The 13,923-nt window shown below is 42.9% G+C and overlaps 1 protein-coding gene across 2 annotated transcripts in view; it reads left to right on the top strand.

Annotated features, from left to right (window-relative positions):
- Positions 1–3,535: 3,535 nt before the first annotated feature.
- Positions 3,536–13,923, top strand: part of LIN7A (lin-7 cell polarity scaffold A) — a 127,741-nt gene continuing 117,353 nt past the window's right edge. The window contains exons 1-3 of one of the 2 annotated variants that reach the window (XM_077845636.1): positions 3,536–3,656; positions 3,812–3,971; positions 4,617–4,707. In XM_077845636.1, coding sequence (XP_077701762.1) covers positions 4,626–4,707 — 82 coding nt within the window. In that variant the 5' untranslated portion in view covers positions 3,536–3,656; positions 3,812–3,971; positions 4,617–4,625. Of the gene's footprint in view, positions 3,657–3,811; positions 3,972–4,613; positions 4,708–13,923 lie in introns of both variants that reach the window. The other variant, XM_077845635.1, reaches the window with a different exon arrangement.

The raw sequence follows: 13,923 nt of genomic DNA, 5'->3' as shown, positions 1-13,923 counted from the left end.
TGGCTAAATCAGAGTAAAATTATTATACTTATGATTTATAGGATAACTGATAATGCAAAATAATGCCAATAAGACCCTATACTGAGGGATAATTATTCACATTTCAGATTTCTGTCTCTCAAAGTTCTTTTTTTTTATTTCTTTTGAAAGAAATAAAAAATAATTAGAATTGACTTTTTATATCTTTATTTCATCTTTAATTTTCTAACATCCAGCTCTGAATTAGTAACTCTTCATTTCATTCTGATGTGAATAATTTTTAATGTAGATGCTACAACACAAAATTTTTTCCTGGCCTGGACTTTATTGGTACATTTCATATATGATGGGCACAAAATAATTCATGAAAAGGTTCATTACATTCCTGTTAATTATATTATCTTTCACAACCTGACTCTCAAAGGCCCTCTTTGGCTTGTTTTTCTTATCCTCTAAATGAAACAGCCTTTTTTCTTTTCTTTTTTTTAAACCCAAACACACACCTATGCATGCTCTCCCATCTCTGGCTCTGCTCTTTTGCTTCTCAGAATGCCCTTCTCCTGTCACTATATTTTTGTATACCTGACATTTTTCTAGACCCAGTTCAGTCATCAAATCATTCATTCTTGGCGCAATACTTAGTCACTAATTGATCTGTTTTTTGTTTATTACTTTGTTTATTGTCTTTCTTTCTCATGCAGAATATAAGCCAAGTGAGAACAGGGCTTTTTCTTGTTTACTGCTAAATCCCAGGGCCTAGAACACTGCCTAGCATATAGTAAGTGCATTAAGCATTTGTTAAAGGAACAAATTAGTAATTTATCAGAACAGGTCTAAGGATTAAATATAGTAAGATTATTTATGATAATTTACAAAGATAACAAACATTTCTATTACAAGGTATATACATCTTAATCTAATGTTATTTTGACAAAGTGGTGAGAACTAAGGAAGATAATGTGATATCTTGAATCAGTCAAAAATAATTTCTAACATCTAGGGTTGAAAGGATTCCAGTGTGCAGGTGCTATTTTCTTCATATGACCCTGCGCTTATTACACTCCACTTATAATCTAACTCATTTTCTTGGTATACTAATTTTTTTATGCAAACTTTCTCTTGATTTTGTCATATAATTCAAAAAGATTCAATTAAGTGAAACAGACCTTAACGTAGCTTTGAATGAAATTTTTAGCAAGAACAGATTTTATATTTCAAAGTAGGTAGTCATTTTAATATTAACCTATATGGCTACAGGATGGATCCAGTATTGTAATTCTTTTCTCCTTTGACCCAAATTCCCTTTATGCATACCTCTCTTTGAAGATAAGTCCAGCATAACGAGAGAGAGAGAGAGAGAGAGAGAGAGAAAGAGAGAGAGAAGATAAATAGATATATAAAATGCTGGAATCCCTAAATCTTCAGTAATAGAAAATGAAGTGTAGTATTTCTTAGCAGAAAACACAGGGGCTCTTGAACCTGAGTGCTTCTACCCTTAAGCAAGTTGCTTAACCTTTATAAGCCTCAGTTTTCTTATCTATAAAATGGGATACCAATATCTGCTCTTCTGGGCTACAAAGAGGAGAGAGACCAACCTAGCACCAAGCCTAGCATATATCAAGTGCTCAATAAGTATATACTGAGTGAATGAAATCCATTGAAAATATAGTTACCACTGAACTAAAGTACTATAGATCATTTAATGAAAAAAGGGCAGTGTTCATGTATCCAAACAGCTACAAGTATAATTACAGGTGTTTCTTAACAATTCCTTCATTAATACACAGTCAACAGAGCAAAACACATACAAATAGATCAAATACATTGACCTCGATGGAATACTATGGTTAGTAAAGTAGCGGTCCAGGCAATTATTCATGAGACCTAAGTAGGATCACATCTCCTGAAGCAAAAGAAGAGGGTAAGGAACTTTCTTATGTCTCTGCATGTCTGAAGTAGAGACTCACAAATACTATCGGAGAGAGTTATTCATCTTCCACAAAAAAAACCCCAAATTCTAACAGATACACAGTGTTCATTATTGATTTTCTACACCTGTATAGACCTAAGCTAAAGGCATTGAACTTGCCCCTACTAGAAACAAAAACTAATGAATATATGGTGATTTGTGCCTTCTTTTACTTTTTCTTTTAATCCTTACCAAAACTCTACAGAGTCAACATGGAGAGATTATGAAAGAGCAAATTTTCAATTGGGGAGCTCAAAGTACAAGTCTAGAAGCAGGCTATAAAATGTTTGGTACTGGGGATACATCAGAAAACAAAACGACAAAAAGCCCAATTTCCTAGACCTCACAACCTAGGATTTGTGCTGAAATAGGTACACTTATGGCTTTTAGACTTATGAATCAAGCCGCTCAAATACATATTCATAATAAAGTAGATTGTTAAAAGAACTACATTAGTGACCAGCGGATTTGTGTGTTCCTTTCATCCTCAATTATTGAATGAGGTTTGATATTTCGTGCAAATCCAGGGAACAGACTCTGCTGTTTATTACGCACAGTGTAACTTTTTTTCTGTTGTTTGGTTTAGGGGATGAGAATGATGATCATCAGCCAGAAGCTTGCTTCCTCCTGTCCTTTCCATGCTGCTTAGAGCACTTACCGCATGGAATTCTCACAGCTTGCTTGCTCATTTCTTGTCTCCCGACCTGGACTGGGCCATTGTCCAGGTGTCTCCCCACCTGGACTGGGCCATTGTCCAGGGAAAGGGCCACGTCTCTAATCTTTGTGGGCCAAGCACCTAGCACACTGCTTGCCACCTGGTTCAGGTGGGGTGTAGGTTTCTGGTGTGAGTAAGCGCGTACATACTTTCCTGTTTTCAAAGCAGTTCACATGCACAATATCATCAGGCCCTCACAAAACTCAGATTGTAGGGTAGAATTAGTTCTTCATTTTACAGAATCTCAGTGAAATTGAAGGTTATTAATTCCTTTGTTTGACAGATGAGTAAAGGGGATCGGTGAGAGATCCTGTGATTTCTGAAGAGCACATAGCTAAGACTTGAATTTCAAGATCAGAGTTCTTTCTTAAAAACCAAATGAAATACAGGCATGTTGAACTACTATTTTAAGTAGGTCTTTAGGATCAATGTGGTGTATGGACAGTCATCTTTGAGTTGCTCAAATCACTGGGGAAATCTTTTTTTTTTTTTTTTTTTCCCAAATGTAAAACATGGGATGGAAAAGATCTCCAGAAACCACCCATATTGTATCCGGAAGACAATGAAATGGATGATATGCCAATATTTTGCTGTAAAATCGTGTCTGCCTTCAAGGGTGCATTGCTAGCCAAAACCATTTTGCTTTGTCACGGGGAAGGGGCTGGAGGCAGCTCTGCCACTTCCACTCCTGAACCCACAGGCATCACCATTCTGCTTCTCTAAGATTTCTATGTGCTTATTTTCTTGATCAGGGAATGAAAGTCCCTACAGTGGCAGCAGAGTGAAAGCCATCGAATGGAGTGAAGGGGTCACAGGCAGCATTTGAAGGTTCTAGTCACTGACGCCTGACCAATCGACTCTTAAACGACCCTTTTAACGACATCCTGTCCCACACGACCACAGGCTGCATGAAGGCAGGGCCTGTCCCCAGCTCCCAGGCGGCCTGTGACCAGGGAGGCAAGCAGCGCTCCTGGCTTCCCGCCTGCCACGCAGGTGAGTCAATCATCAGTGGCCACTCTGGTAACCCTGGGTGCGGATCAACCCGAAAAAGGGCTGCCTCCGCATTTTTCACACCGAGGGACACAAATCTCTCTCTCTCTCTCTCTGTGGTTTAATTTAAAACCATTTTTAAGAAGTTTGTGCTTAAGGTCCGTTAGGTCCTCGGCCACCCCCTCCTGGAGTGATGGAGCCCTGAGTCAGTTACCGGGCACCCCGTTGGGCCGGGCGTTCCAAAGGAACTCGAACACAAAGTAGCTGCCGCTGCTCACGGAACCCCAGCATTTCTGGACCAGAAGCATGTTCTAAGGGGTAGGCTTCCTGGCTGGACAATTGCTCTTAATCCGGAAAAAAAAAAAAATCCATCCTCCTCCTCCCCCCCACCCCGTGCCTCCCCCCTGCACCCCCCCACCTCCCCCGTGCCCCGTCCCTCCGCTCACCCCCCACGCCTCCCCCCGCCCCTCCCCCCGCAACCCCTCCTGTGCCCCCCCGCGCCCCATCCCCCGCCCTCCTCTCGTGCCTCCCCTCCTGTGCCCCATTCCCCGTCCCCCTCACGCCCCCTCCCGTGCGCCCCCCTCCCGTGCTCCCATCCCCCGCCCCCTCCTGTGCCCCCCCCGCGCCCCATCGCCCCGCCCCCTCCCACGCCCCCTCCTCCGTGCCCCCTCCCCATCCCCCCGTCCCCCCCGCGCCCCCTCCCCCGCCCCTCCCGGGAGGCGCACGCACTCCCCGCCCATTTCATCTGCGTGCGAAGTTGCAGGGGCGGCCCGCGGGCTGCCCGGTTCGCGCTCGGCGGCCGCGCCAAGTTGCCGGCCAGCCGCCCTCCGCGCTCCGCTACCTGCGCCGCCGCCCCCCGGGCCCCCCGCCGGCCCCCCCGCGCCGCCCCGCCCCCGCCCCCGCCCCCACGGCGCCCCCGCCCCCGCCCCCGCCCCAGTCTCCTCCTCTTTTTCTCACTAGCAGCGGCGGCTGATGCTGAAGCGGAGCGTCGCTTCGGCTCCCGCGGCAGACATGGCGACACTGACAGTGGTCCAGCCGCTCACCCTGGACAGAGGTAAGGCGGCGGCGGCGCGCCCCGCGCCCTGCACCCCGCGCCCTGCGCCCCGCGCCCCGCATCCCGCATCCCGCGGCGGCCGCGCGCGCTCCGGCAGGGGCGGCGGGGGCGGGCGCGCAGAGCGGGACACTTTGCCCCCTTCCGCGTCCCCCGCGCCCCCCGCGCCCTCCGTGACCCCCGTGCCCCCCGCGCCCCCCGCGCCCCCCGTGCCCCCCGTGCCCTCCGTGCCCCCCGCGCCCCCCGTACCCCCTGGGCGCCGGCTTGTCCGGGCGGCGCAGGCTCCGGGGGGGGGGCGGAGACCGCGGCTGCGGGGGGAGCCGGCGGGAGCAAGTTTGTCCGGGCGGCGGGGCCGGGGCGGGGGTGCGCCCGCGGGGGTCCGGGCGGCGGCGGCGGGGAGCGGCTGTCCCGGGAGCCCCCTGCCCGGCGCCCCGGCCTCGCCGTCCCCCAGCCCCGGGGCCGCGGAAGGCGGGCTTGCGGCGCAACTCTTGGCGGAGGCTGGGGTCCCCGGGGCCCGGGTGCCCCCCGGCGCTGCGCCGCCCGCGCCCCCCCCCCCCGAGGCCGCCGCCCGACGCGGGGAGCGCAGCGCTCGGGGGCTCCGGGGCGCGGGGGGCGCGGGGCGGGAGCGCATCCCGCAGCTGCAGCCCGGCCTCCGGCGCGCTCCGCGGGCCCCGCACTGGCCGGGCCGCCGGACTGCAAGGCGCCCGAGCAGGTTCCGCACGGAGCCCGCAGCCGCCTTCCTTGGGGGGTGAGAGTGCAGAATCTAAAAAAAAAAAAAAAAAAAAGAAACAAAGAAAAGAAAGAAAAAGAAAGGTAATAGTTGATTGTCTGCTGCCGAATGCTGATGTGCAAGCCTGCAAATTAAGAGCGGTGGTTACAGAGCTCAGAAACCCAGGATTCCAGCCCGGGATCGTCACCGACCCTACAGCAGCGTAAATCCATTGCCGCCACGACCCAAACAGATGGCAAGCCATTAGGAATTATGGATTTCCTACGAATTTCTGTTTTAACGTAACGAGCTCTTATATTGCCCCATTGACTGAATCAGCTTGTACATATATATCCCCAGTAAAACGACTACACTGGGAGAAAGGAAAAAAAAAAAAAAGAAAAAAACAAACTCCCAAGAAAATTGCCTTCCCTGAGCAAGCTGATGTATCAGGACTACTAAAAACGTTTTGCTCTTTGGGTTTCTGCCTCAGACCTTAGATTTCCTGACTGGGTGGTGCAGAGGAAGCGCAGTCAGACCTAGATCTGCCCTTAAACTTTGTTCTTGTTTGCAGCCAGACTGTACCTGTCCTTTCCCAGTGTGATTGGGTTCACGTAATAAGTAGCTCAAGAGGCAGAATGAGACTGGATGCAACTGAATAAATGAACCAGCAGCTAGCTGCAAGGTCTGTGATTGATGGATGATGAGTTATTGGCATCATTGCTGTACATGAAGTCAATGCATGTACATATTTTCCCCTCTACATTATTAAACTGTGATTAATGAGTTGATGGCATCATTTAAACCAGTGAAAGAAAAGGTTCTGAAAACTGTTCCTACCAAAAAAAAAAAAAAAAAAAATCTGTCTAAAAAGGCAGCTCACCAACACTTATCTGGGTCCTATCTGGGTAGAACTGTGATGCTCACCCCGGATGGCTGGATTAGCATCCTTGGGCACCAGCTTTCCTCTGTGCTCCGCGAGAAATTTGGAGTAGATGCCTTTGACACTGGGCAGCTTTAACAGTCTATAATTCAACTAGGTGAAATTAGAAGTCAGTTTCTGATCATCTGCTGGCAGTTTTTCCAGATTAGTCCTTCTCCCTGGCTGTTTTGGTGCCTTTTGATGTGCTCAGAGGTCACCCACTGATTTGGCCCCATCAAAGCATTTCTCGCATGCTGTTTCATCTGTCTCCTTATTGAATGGTGCTCCTGGACGGAAGGGACCATTTCTAAATTCACTTTCCTAGTCTCAGTGCCTGCTGTACTTCCTGACTCACAGTAGAAGATAAAAAATTAACGTGAACTAAGGACTGCAGTAATTTAAGCAAAAATTAAAAAGGTAGGGGTTTAGTAGTGAAGCTGAGATACAGTTCATAGACTCATGATGTGTTGGCCCTGGGAAAGATGGCAGGAAGAACACAGGCCAGTGGTTCTTAACCTTTCATTTCCCCCGTGTACTTGACAGATTCCCATCAGTAACCACAGCTCACCGAAGCTGTGATGATTAATAGCCAAGAGGGGCTGGGGCAGGTAGGCAAAGGAGAAGGAAAGATGATGCTGGACAAAGCCTCCCAAAGGCACCTCAGCAAACTTGAACGCATAAATCCATAATTTGATTTTTTTTTTCTTCCTAGCGTCTTTCTTTTCAAGTGAAAAACATTGAAGAAGCAAGAAGTCTTTTCAAGGTTACTCTACTAGTTAGTGGGAAATTTCATGCTAAAATTTAAATCTTCTTGTTTGAGGCCCTTTGGCACCATAAACTGATTTATCTGGAATCTTCAGGGTGAGGGTTTTAAGCAAAGAAATCAAACATGTGGATTGAAATTAAGATTTACTCCTCTCAGAATTCAGAAGATGTTGTGGGAGAGTAAGCAGCTAGAAGTCTGCGCTAGCTTCTTGGATCTTGTTTGGGAAGCAAGTCTTTACCAGGATCAGCCTGAGCGCTGAAAGGATGAACCAAGGGACTTAAGGTTTTCACCGGGCTCTTTTCCATCTGCCAGTAAGACCTCATACTGACCCTGTGTGGGCCTCAGGATGGCTATGGCTGGAGGGGGCTCCTGTTTACTCTGGTCCCCAGTCATTTGGATTCTTCACTTACTGAGTGCCTGGTATAAGCCAGACCCAACTATGGAAGGGTTAATTGGCTAATACAGTGGTGAACTAAACAGACATAATTCAAGTCTCTGTGGCAATTAGAGCCTGTGGCGGGAGAGACATTAAGACACATGCACACACACATATACACAAAAAATTCACTCATTCAACAAATATTCATTGAATGTGCATATAGATATATATATATATACACACACACACATCTTATATACTGTATATACTGTTTCTGTGCTGTATCTATAATATTTAATATATAAACTTAAGAAACAGGGTCACCTGAGTGGCTCAGTGGCTGAGCATCTGCCTTTGGCTCAGGTCATGATCCTCTGGTCCTGGGATCAAGTCCTGCATCAGGCTCTCCGTGGGGAGCCTGCTTCTCCCTCTGCCTATGTTTCTGCTTCTCATGAATAAATGGATAAAATCTCTAAAAAGAATAAAATCTCCTAAGAAAGTTTCTGCTTTTCTGGTCCTTAACAGTGTAGTAGGGGAAACAGATAACAAGTAAGAGATTGATTAATTAATTCAACAAATAAGTATCGAGTGGCAGCCTTATGGAAAGCACTATCTTCAGCTTTGTAGCTAATGAACAAAACAGATAAAGTCTAATGGAGTTTATATGCTAATGAGTGAGACACGGATCACATACCCAGGCAATTGTAAGTACCCGTGAGAAAAAGTAAGCCTGGATCAAGGAGAGTGGCAAGGCCTGCTGTTGTTGATGTGATAGTCAAGAAAGGTCCTCTCTCCTGAATTGATGACATTTGAGAAAAGATCCAAAGGAAATGAGGAAGCAAATTTTGCAGATATCATGACGGGGTGGCGGTGGTGGGGATGTACTCTAGTAGTGCATCCTGGGAACATAGAGGAAGTCAACGTGAAAATGGGAGCCTAGGGAAGTGTGGTGGAAAGTGAATGTGTGAAGGTGGTGGCCGGGTACCAGATGATGCAATTTATGGTTAGGATTTTAGATTGGTGGAAAGTACGAAGTACAATGAAGACAATAAAAATGACGTAAGGATGGAGAATAATGGGGAAGGACCTACTTAGATTGTGTTGGTCAAGGAAAGCTCCGTGAGGAAAGCAAAATTTAAACTGACTTCTGATGTATTAATACAGTTTTTAGCAACAGCATTCTGGATAAAGGGAAGAATACACATAAAAGCAACCTGTACATCTGCACTTTGGCTACCGTCCCGCTAGTACATCTATAACCAAACAAATGATTGAAAAGAAAAATTACCAAGAAGTAGCAACACTCCAAGTATGCATCCTAGGGTAGAAATTTGGTTTTAAGTATATCAAGAAAATCTATAGATCAGCTTTTCGCTTATTATTGCTAGGCTAAAATATCATATAATTAGATTTTCAAAGGCGTACTGAGCACTGTAATTTACATGTCACTATGCATAAATCTACATGTTGAACCCAAGTGGTCATAATATGAGATACAATCATTTTTAGTCTAATATTTTATATTAGACATTGATGTAGAAAGTAGTACCTGTGATTTACCCTTGTGGCAAAGAGAAGAGACTGATAAAGAGATTAGTGTGGAGTCTTCTCTGCCAGAATTTAAATGTTTGTAGTAATTCTTCCCTACACCAGAGGTTAGTTTGCCCCGATTATAATCTTTAAAACTAGGAATGACTTTCAGCCAAACTCAAAAGAACAAAGCAAGATGCAATCCATGATACTTAACACTTTCATAACAAAGGACATAGGAATACATCACTACAATCAAGGCTTCATGGATTTAGGCACTTTCTTAAATACGGTAGCTCCAGCTCTCCTTCACTTCATGTCTCAAGGTCAGAAAAGATAATACAACAGAATTCTTCAAAATTTCACTTCTTTTTTTTAAAAAAAGCTTCATTTTTTAAAAAAGATTTTTATTTATTTACTTATTCATAGAGACAGAGAGAGAGGGGGGCAGAGACACAGGCAGAGGGAGAAGCAGGCTCCATGCAGAAAGCCTGACGTGGGACTTGATCCAGGGTCTCCAGGATTACGCCCTAGGCTGCAGGCGGCGCTAAATTGCTGCGCCACTGGGGCTGCTCCAAAATTTCACTTCTCTGTACTTACCTCCTCTTTCATCAGAATTCCCTTTAAAAAACAATTTGTTTTGCTTATAAACAAATAATACAAAACCAGGTGTTGGAGAAATATGGGTAAATAAAACAGTTTCTAGGAGCAATTGAAATTGTATCATTTTAAACATTTGAGACTTTATTGATGGCATGATCAATAATTTACAATCTGTATCCGGTGCCTATATAAAATAAAACATTGGCATCAGTCATCTAACTTTTCTGTGAGTTAAATGCAACTTGGATAAGTCTCAAAAGTATAAATGGAAATCTTGATTTCTAAAAAGAGTCATAATCCAAGATATTGATTAAACAAATATTACTGTGTTTTCCCTTTTTTAAAAAATAAAACTTTCAGCCCTTTAAAAATTCTAACATAGAACCAAGAGCTTTCAATTGTGGATTTCAACTTTATGGAAAAAAAAAAAAAAAACCACACGAGCACAAAATTGAATGCAAATGAAAATCCCATGGGTGCCACACTTTTCATGGAATTTGTGATACACTAAATTTTTTCTTTCTTCTCTTTTCACTTTTCAAGGCATGCAGAGCTTATTACTTTATGTATCTCTGAATTCAAGCCTTGGGCAGTCTATAGCTTTTTAATCAACTGTATTCACCAGTTTTTATAAAATCTGTATTTGCCTGAAAATTGCTTTTGCTCAAAGTCCAAAGGGGCTTGCCCCTCCTTTCTCTCCTTGCTATTCTTTTTAACATGAGTAGTGATTGAGGAAGAAGGAAAACAAAAATTAAGTTAGTTCTTCTGTTGTTTCACACATGTATGCTCTGATGGTCATGATGGGGGAGGAAAGAGAAGAGGGGTTGACCATGTCTTATGGCTTTTGTCCTAAAACGTTCTCACGTCGGCAGCCGGATATGTTTTCGTACTCAAACATTAAGTGCTTGCTTGATTTCTCATGTTTTCTGTGTAATTCACTGCACCTTAAAAAAATATATATTTTTATTGAACTTTTTTCCTGACAAATCAATATTTGAGTCTTTTATTCTGCACTATATATTACAGAACATTTTCTAGGAGCCAGAATTATGACATATCCATTGTTTCTTCTTCTTTGATCATGAAAAGTTGCACAAAGACCCAAATTTTAGAAAACTTTTGATTATCAAAAAAGTATTTTGCCTTCAGTGGGAGTTTTATGTACAGTTTTAAAATGGAAAAGAAATCAAGAAATTAATGATAGAGCTTCCAGAAAAAGAAAAATAAATCTGATGTATACTTTCTAGATTGGTATGCTAGCCATTCAAGCCCTGAGATGTATTTGGTGTGCCTTTGTCATTTATGAAATTAATATTTTTGTTATTGGAGTGCTTTCTCAGGGATCACAACTAGGGCCTAACCAGGGCTCGTAAGGAAAAGGAAACATTGAGTATTATCAGATGGGGAGATTTATACTAGGTATTAAGGATGCTATCATTAGGTGCCAAGCTAATTCCTCTTGGAGAGAATTTGTTTTTTAGTCTATTAGGCTACAGCCTTCATCAGATCAGAGGGCTGGACTTGTTTGTGTAGAGCTCAGTGCATTGTCTGGCACACAGTTGGCACACTCTTAATATTTGTTGATTGAATGAATGAAATTGACTTAGCTGGACTACCTATCATGGACACATTTTCAGCACTTAAAAAAAAAGAGCCTTCCAACCTATAATAATATGAGACAGGGGGCTACCTAATTTGATCACTTTGCTGCTGTGTGTATGTGTATGTATAGCAGACTCCTAAAAGTGGCATGTTTTCCAGGGCCAAGAATGGATGTGAAGCGCTGGTGTCGATGTCATGGCCTACTTCCATTGTTCACACCCACCTGCTATTTTAACTTGTTATTTGAACCAAACAAGTTAATCCCAAATACAACTGAAGAGGTTTAAAAAAAAAAAAAAAGTTGCGTGTAGCTACATGTACACTTGTGTAGAGGGGTCTAGCAGGATTTCCTACGCGCGTGTGCGCGCACCCCCACACACACACACACACAAATAAGCTACACTGCCTCATCCCTTCTATTTTTTTAAACCACAGATGGATTAAAGATAAAGCTGAGTCCTGATAAGCAAGTTAAAATAGATTTAATATGAAATCACTCTGTGTTGGCAAATAGGAACACATTTTAAAAGTCATATTGATTACATCAGTGATTTACTTCTGGGTTAGGTGGTAGACAAGTTGTTTTATGATTGAGTTTTACTAACATGTGCTAGCTGAATTTGAAGATTGGTCTAATAAATAAATATGCTCAAAGACTACTCGAAAAAATTATATTAAGACTTATTTTGAAGTTATATTCAGTTGTCTTGAACAGAAAACTATAGCTTCTTCTCTGAACTGATGGCAATTTCCCCTAGAAAAACTATTTAGAATCCAACTAGTTCTGCTGTTTTTGTTTACTTGGCCAGGTGGTGGTAGTTATGATATTTCAGTATAAAATCTGTTTTTTTTGTTTTTTGTTTTTTGTTTTTTGTTTTTTTTTTTTTTTTTTTTTTTTTTTTTTTGCTATCAAAGAATTATCTTTAACCTAAAAAAAGCGAGAATAAAGGGAATCCCAAAATGTCAATATATGTCAAGCTCCCAGTTTAGACTGGGGAGAAAACCATCGAATCCCAGCTGAACCTATTTAATAGTAATAAGAGAACTGGGAAAAATGGTTAAGAGACTCCTGAACGTGATCTTTTGTGGGGAAATTGGAGAAGAGCAGTAATTGCTGATAGACAAATGTCTTCGATTTCAAAAAGCTGAGAAAAGCATTTGAGGAAACTGCAGTTCAGTCTACTTGTTTTTGCTTGGTTCCAGAAAAGTCTAAGGATATTAAGAGAAGAATGGGATAATGGCACTTATAAAAGAAAATGGTGATCCCCCAGAGCCTACATGAGATCACTAAAAATAGATCTCATCAAATTTCAAGTATGGGCTATGGTCATACTATACTCATGACCTCATAACTTTTATAGAAGCCTTGTGGGAATGTAGAACTAGGTGAAGTGGATGATTATACTCTTGGATTTCTAGTGGTTGAAACAATACTCCAAGGCAGTTTGGTTCTCTGTCCTATTCAACGTCATTACCGATATTTTGGATGAGAGTCATAGAAGATTTGTAGAGATGACACAGAAGTAGGAGAAATAGCAAATGATTTAGGAAACCATATCAATATTCTAAAATTATACCTGGCTTTGATGGCAGGTTACAATATCAGAGATCAAATTTAGGGGCAATGAATATAGTCATTCATTCATTCAATCATTCATTTACCAGAAAAAAGGAGCCAGCTCTGGTTATTTACTGCTCTTGGTCATATCACTCAATGAGTACTGCCCCACTAGACTCCACGTAACCACCTCGAAAACCTCAGACAGGCCCTGTCATCATGATTCAGTCCTCGGCTGGAGTTGGGGTGGTTTCAAATGGCAAAGATGCATTCCAGAGTCAGCCTGCCTGGTTTTGAATCTCAGCTTTTCCATTTACTAGCTCTGCAACTTTCAAAGTTACTTATTTCTTCTTATCTGTAAAATGGCAAATGACAAAAATAGCTTTGACTTTATAACATGTTGGCTTTATATGAGCTAATATGTGTGAAGTACTTAGAACAGGTCATCCTAGTAACCACTCAACAATTATAATTACTTTCTCCTTGGGTCCTGAAGGTTTTGTACTCCCACCCTACCCAGGGGCAGAGACAGATAATACTTCTTGTCTTCGGGCTACACTAAGAGGTAGGGACTGTTTCTTTTGGTGTTCTCTAGAAGCAAGATGCATTTGGAGATGTGGAGATGCCTGGAGGTCAAACCCAAAAGTTTCCTGTATACATACTTCATTAACCAACCCACTATCCCCAAATCACTTCTTTCTTGATGGTTGAATAACACTTTTCCCCCCATAATTCTGTTGGAATACTTAGCACACAAGATTGACTTTTTTTCTTTTACCCTGCTGTCACCCTACCAAAATGAAGTCATTTACATCCATCTTTGTCTAACCATTCCTTATCACAGTGCCTGAAAAATAAGAGCTCAGAAATGTGCTGAAATAAATTACTGATTGGTCTCTACATGTTGCATGTGAAGGGGGTAAGACTAGGTAAGTGAGCAGATGACACAAGATGACAGATATCTATTTGAGAGAAATTGCCTATATTTATTCTGCACAAAATTCAAATGGGTGCCTTCCAGGAATTAAGGAGCATCCTACTACTGGATTACTAGAAATTCATAGGCAAAAGGTGAATGACAGATTGGAAAAGCTACAGAGTGACTTTAAGATTCAATAAAAGTTTAGGACAGGGATAAGAGTTTATGGAG

This window comes from Canis aureus, chromosome 13, assembly GCF_053574225.1.
Source record: "Canis aureus isolate CA01 chromosome 13, VMU_Caureus_v.1.0, whole genome shotgun sequence".
Taxonomy (NCBI): Eukaryota; Metazoa; Chordata; class Mammalia; order Carnivora; family Canidae; genus Canis; species Canis aureus.
Note: the sequence above shows the minus strand (reverse complement) of the source record. Positions and strands in the feature narration are given on the sequence as shown.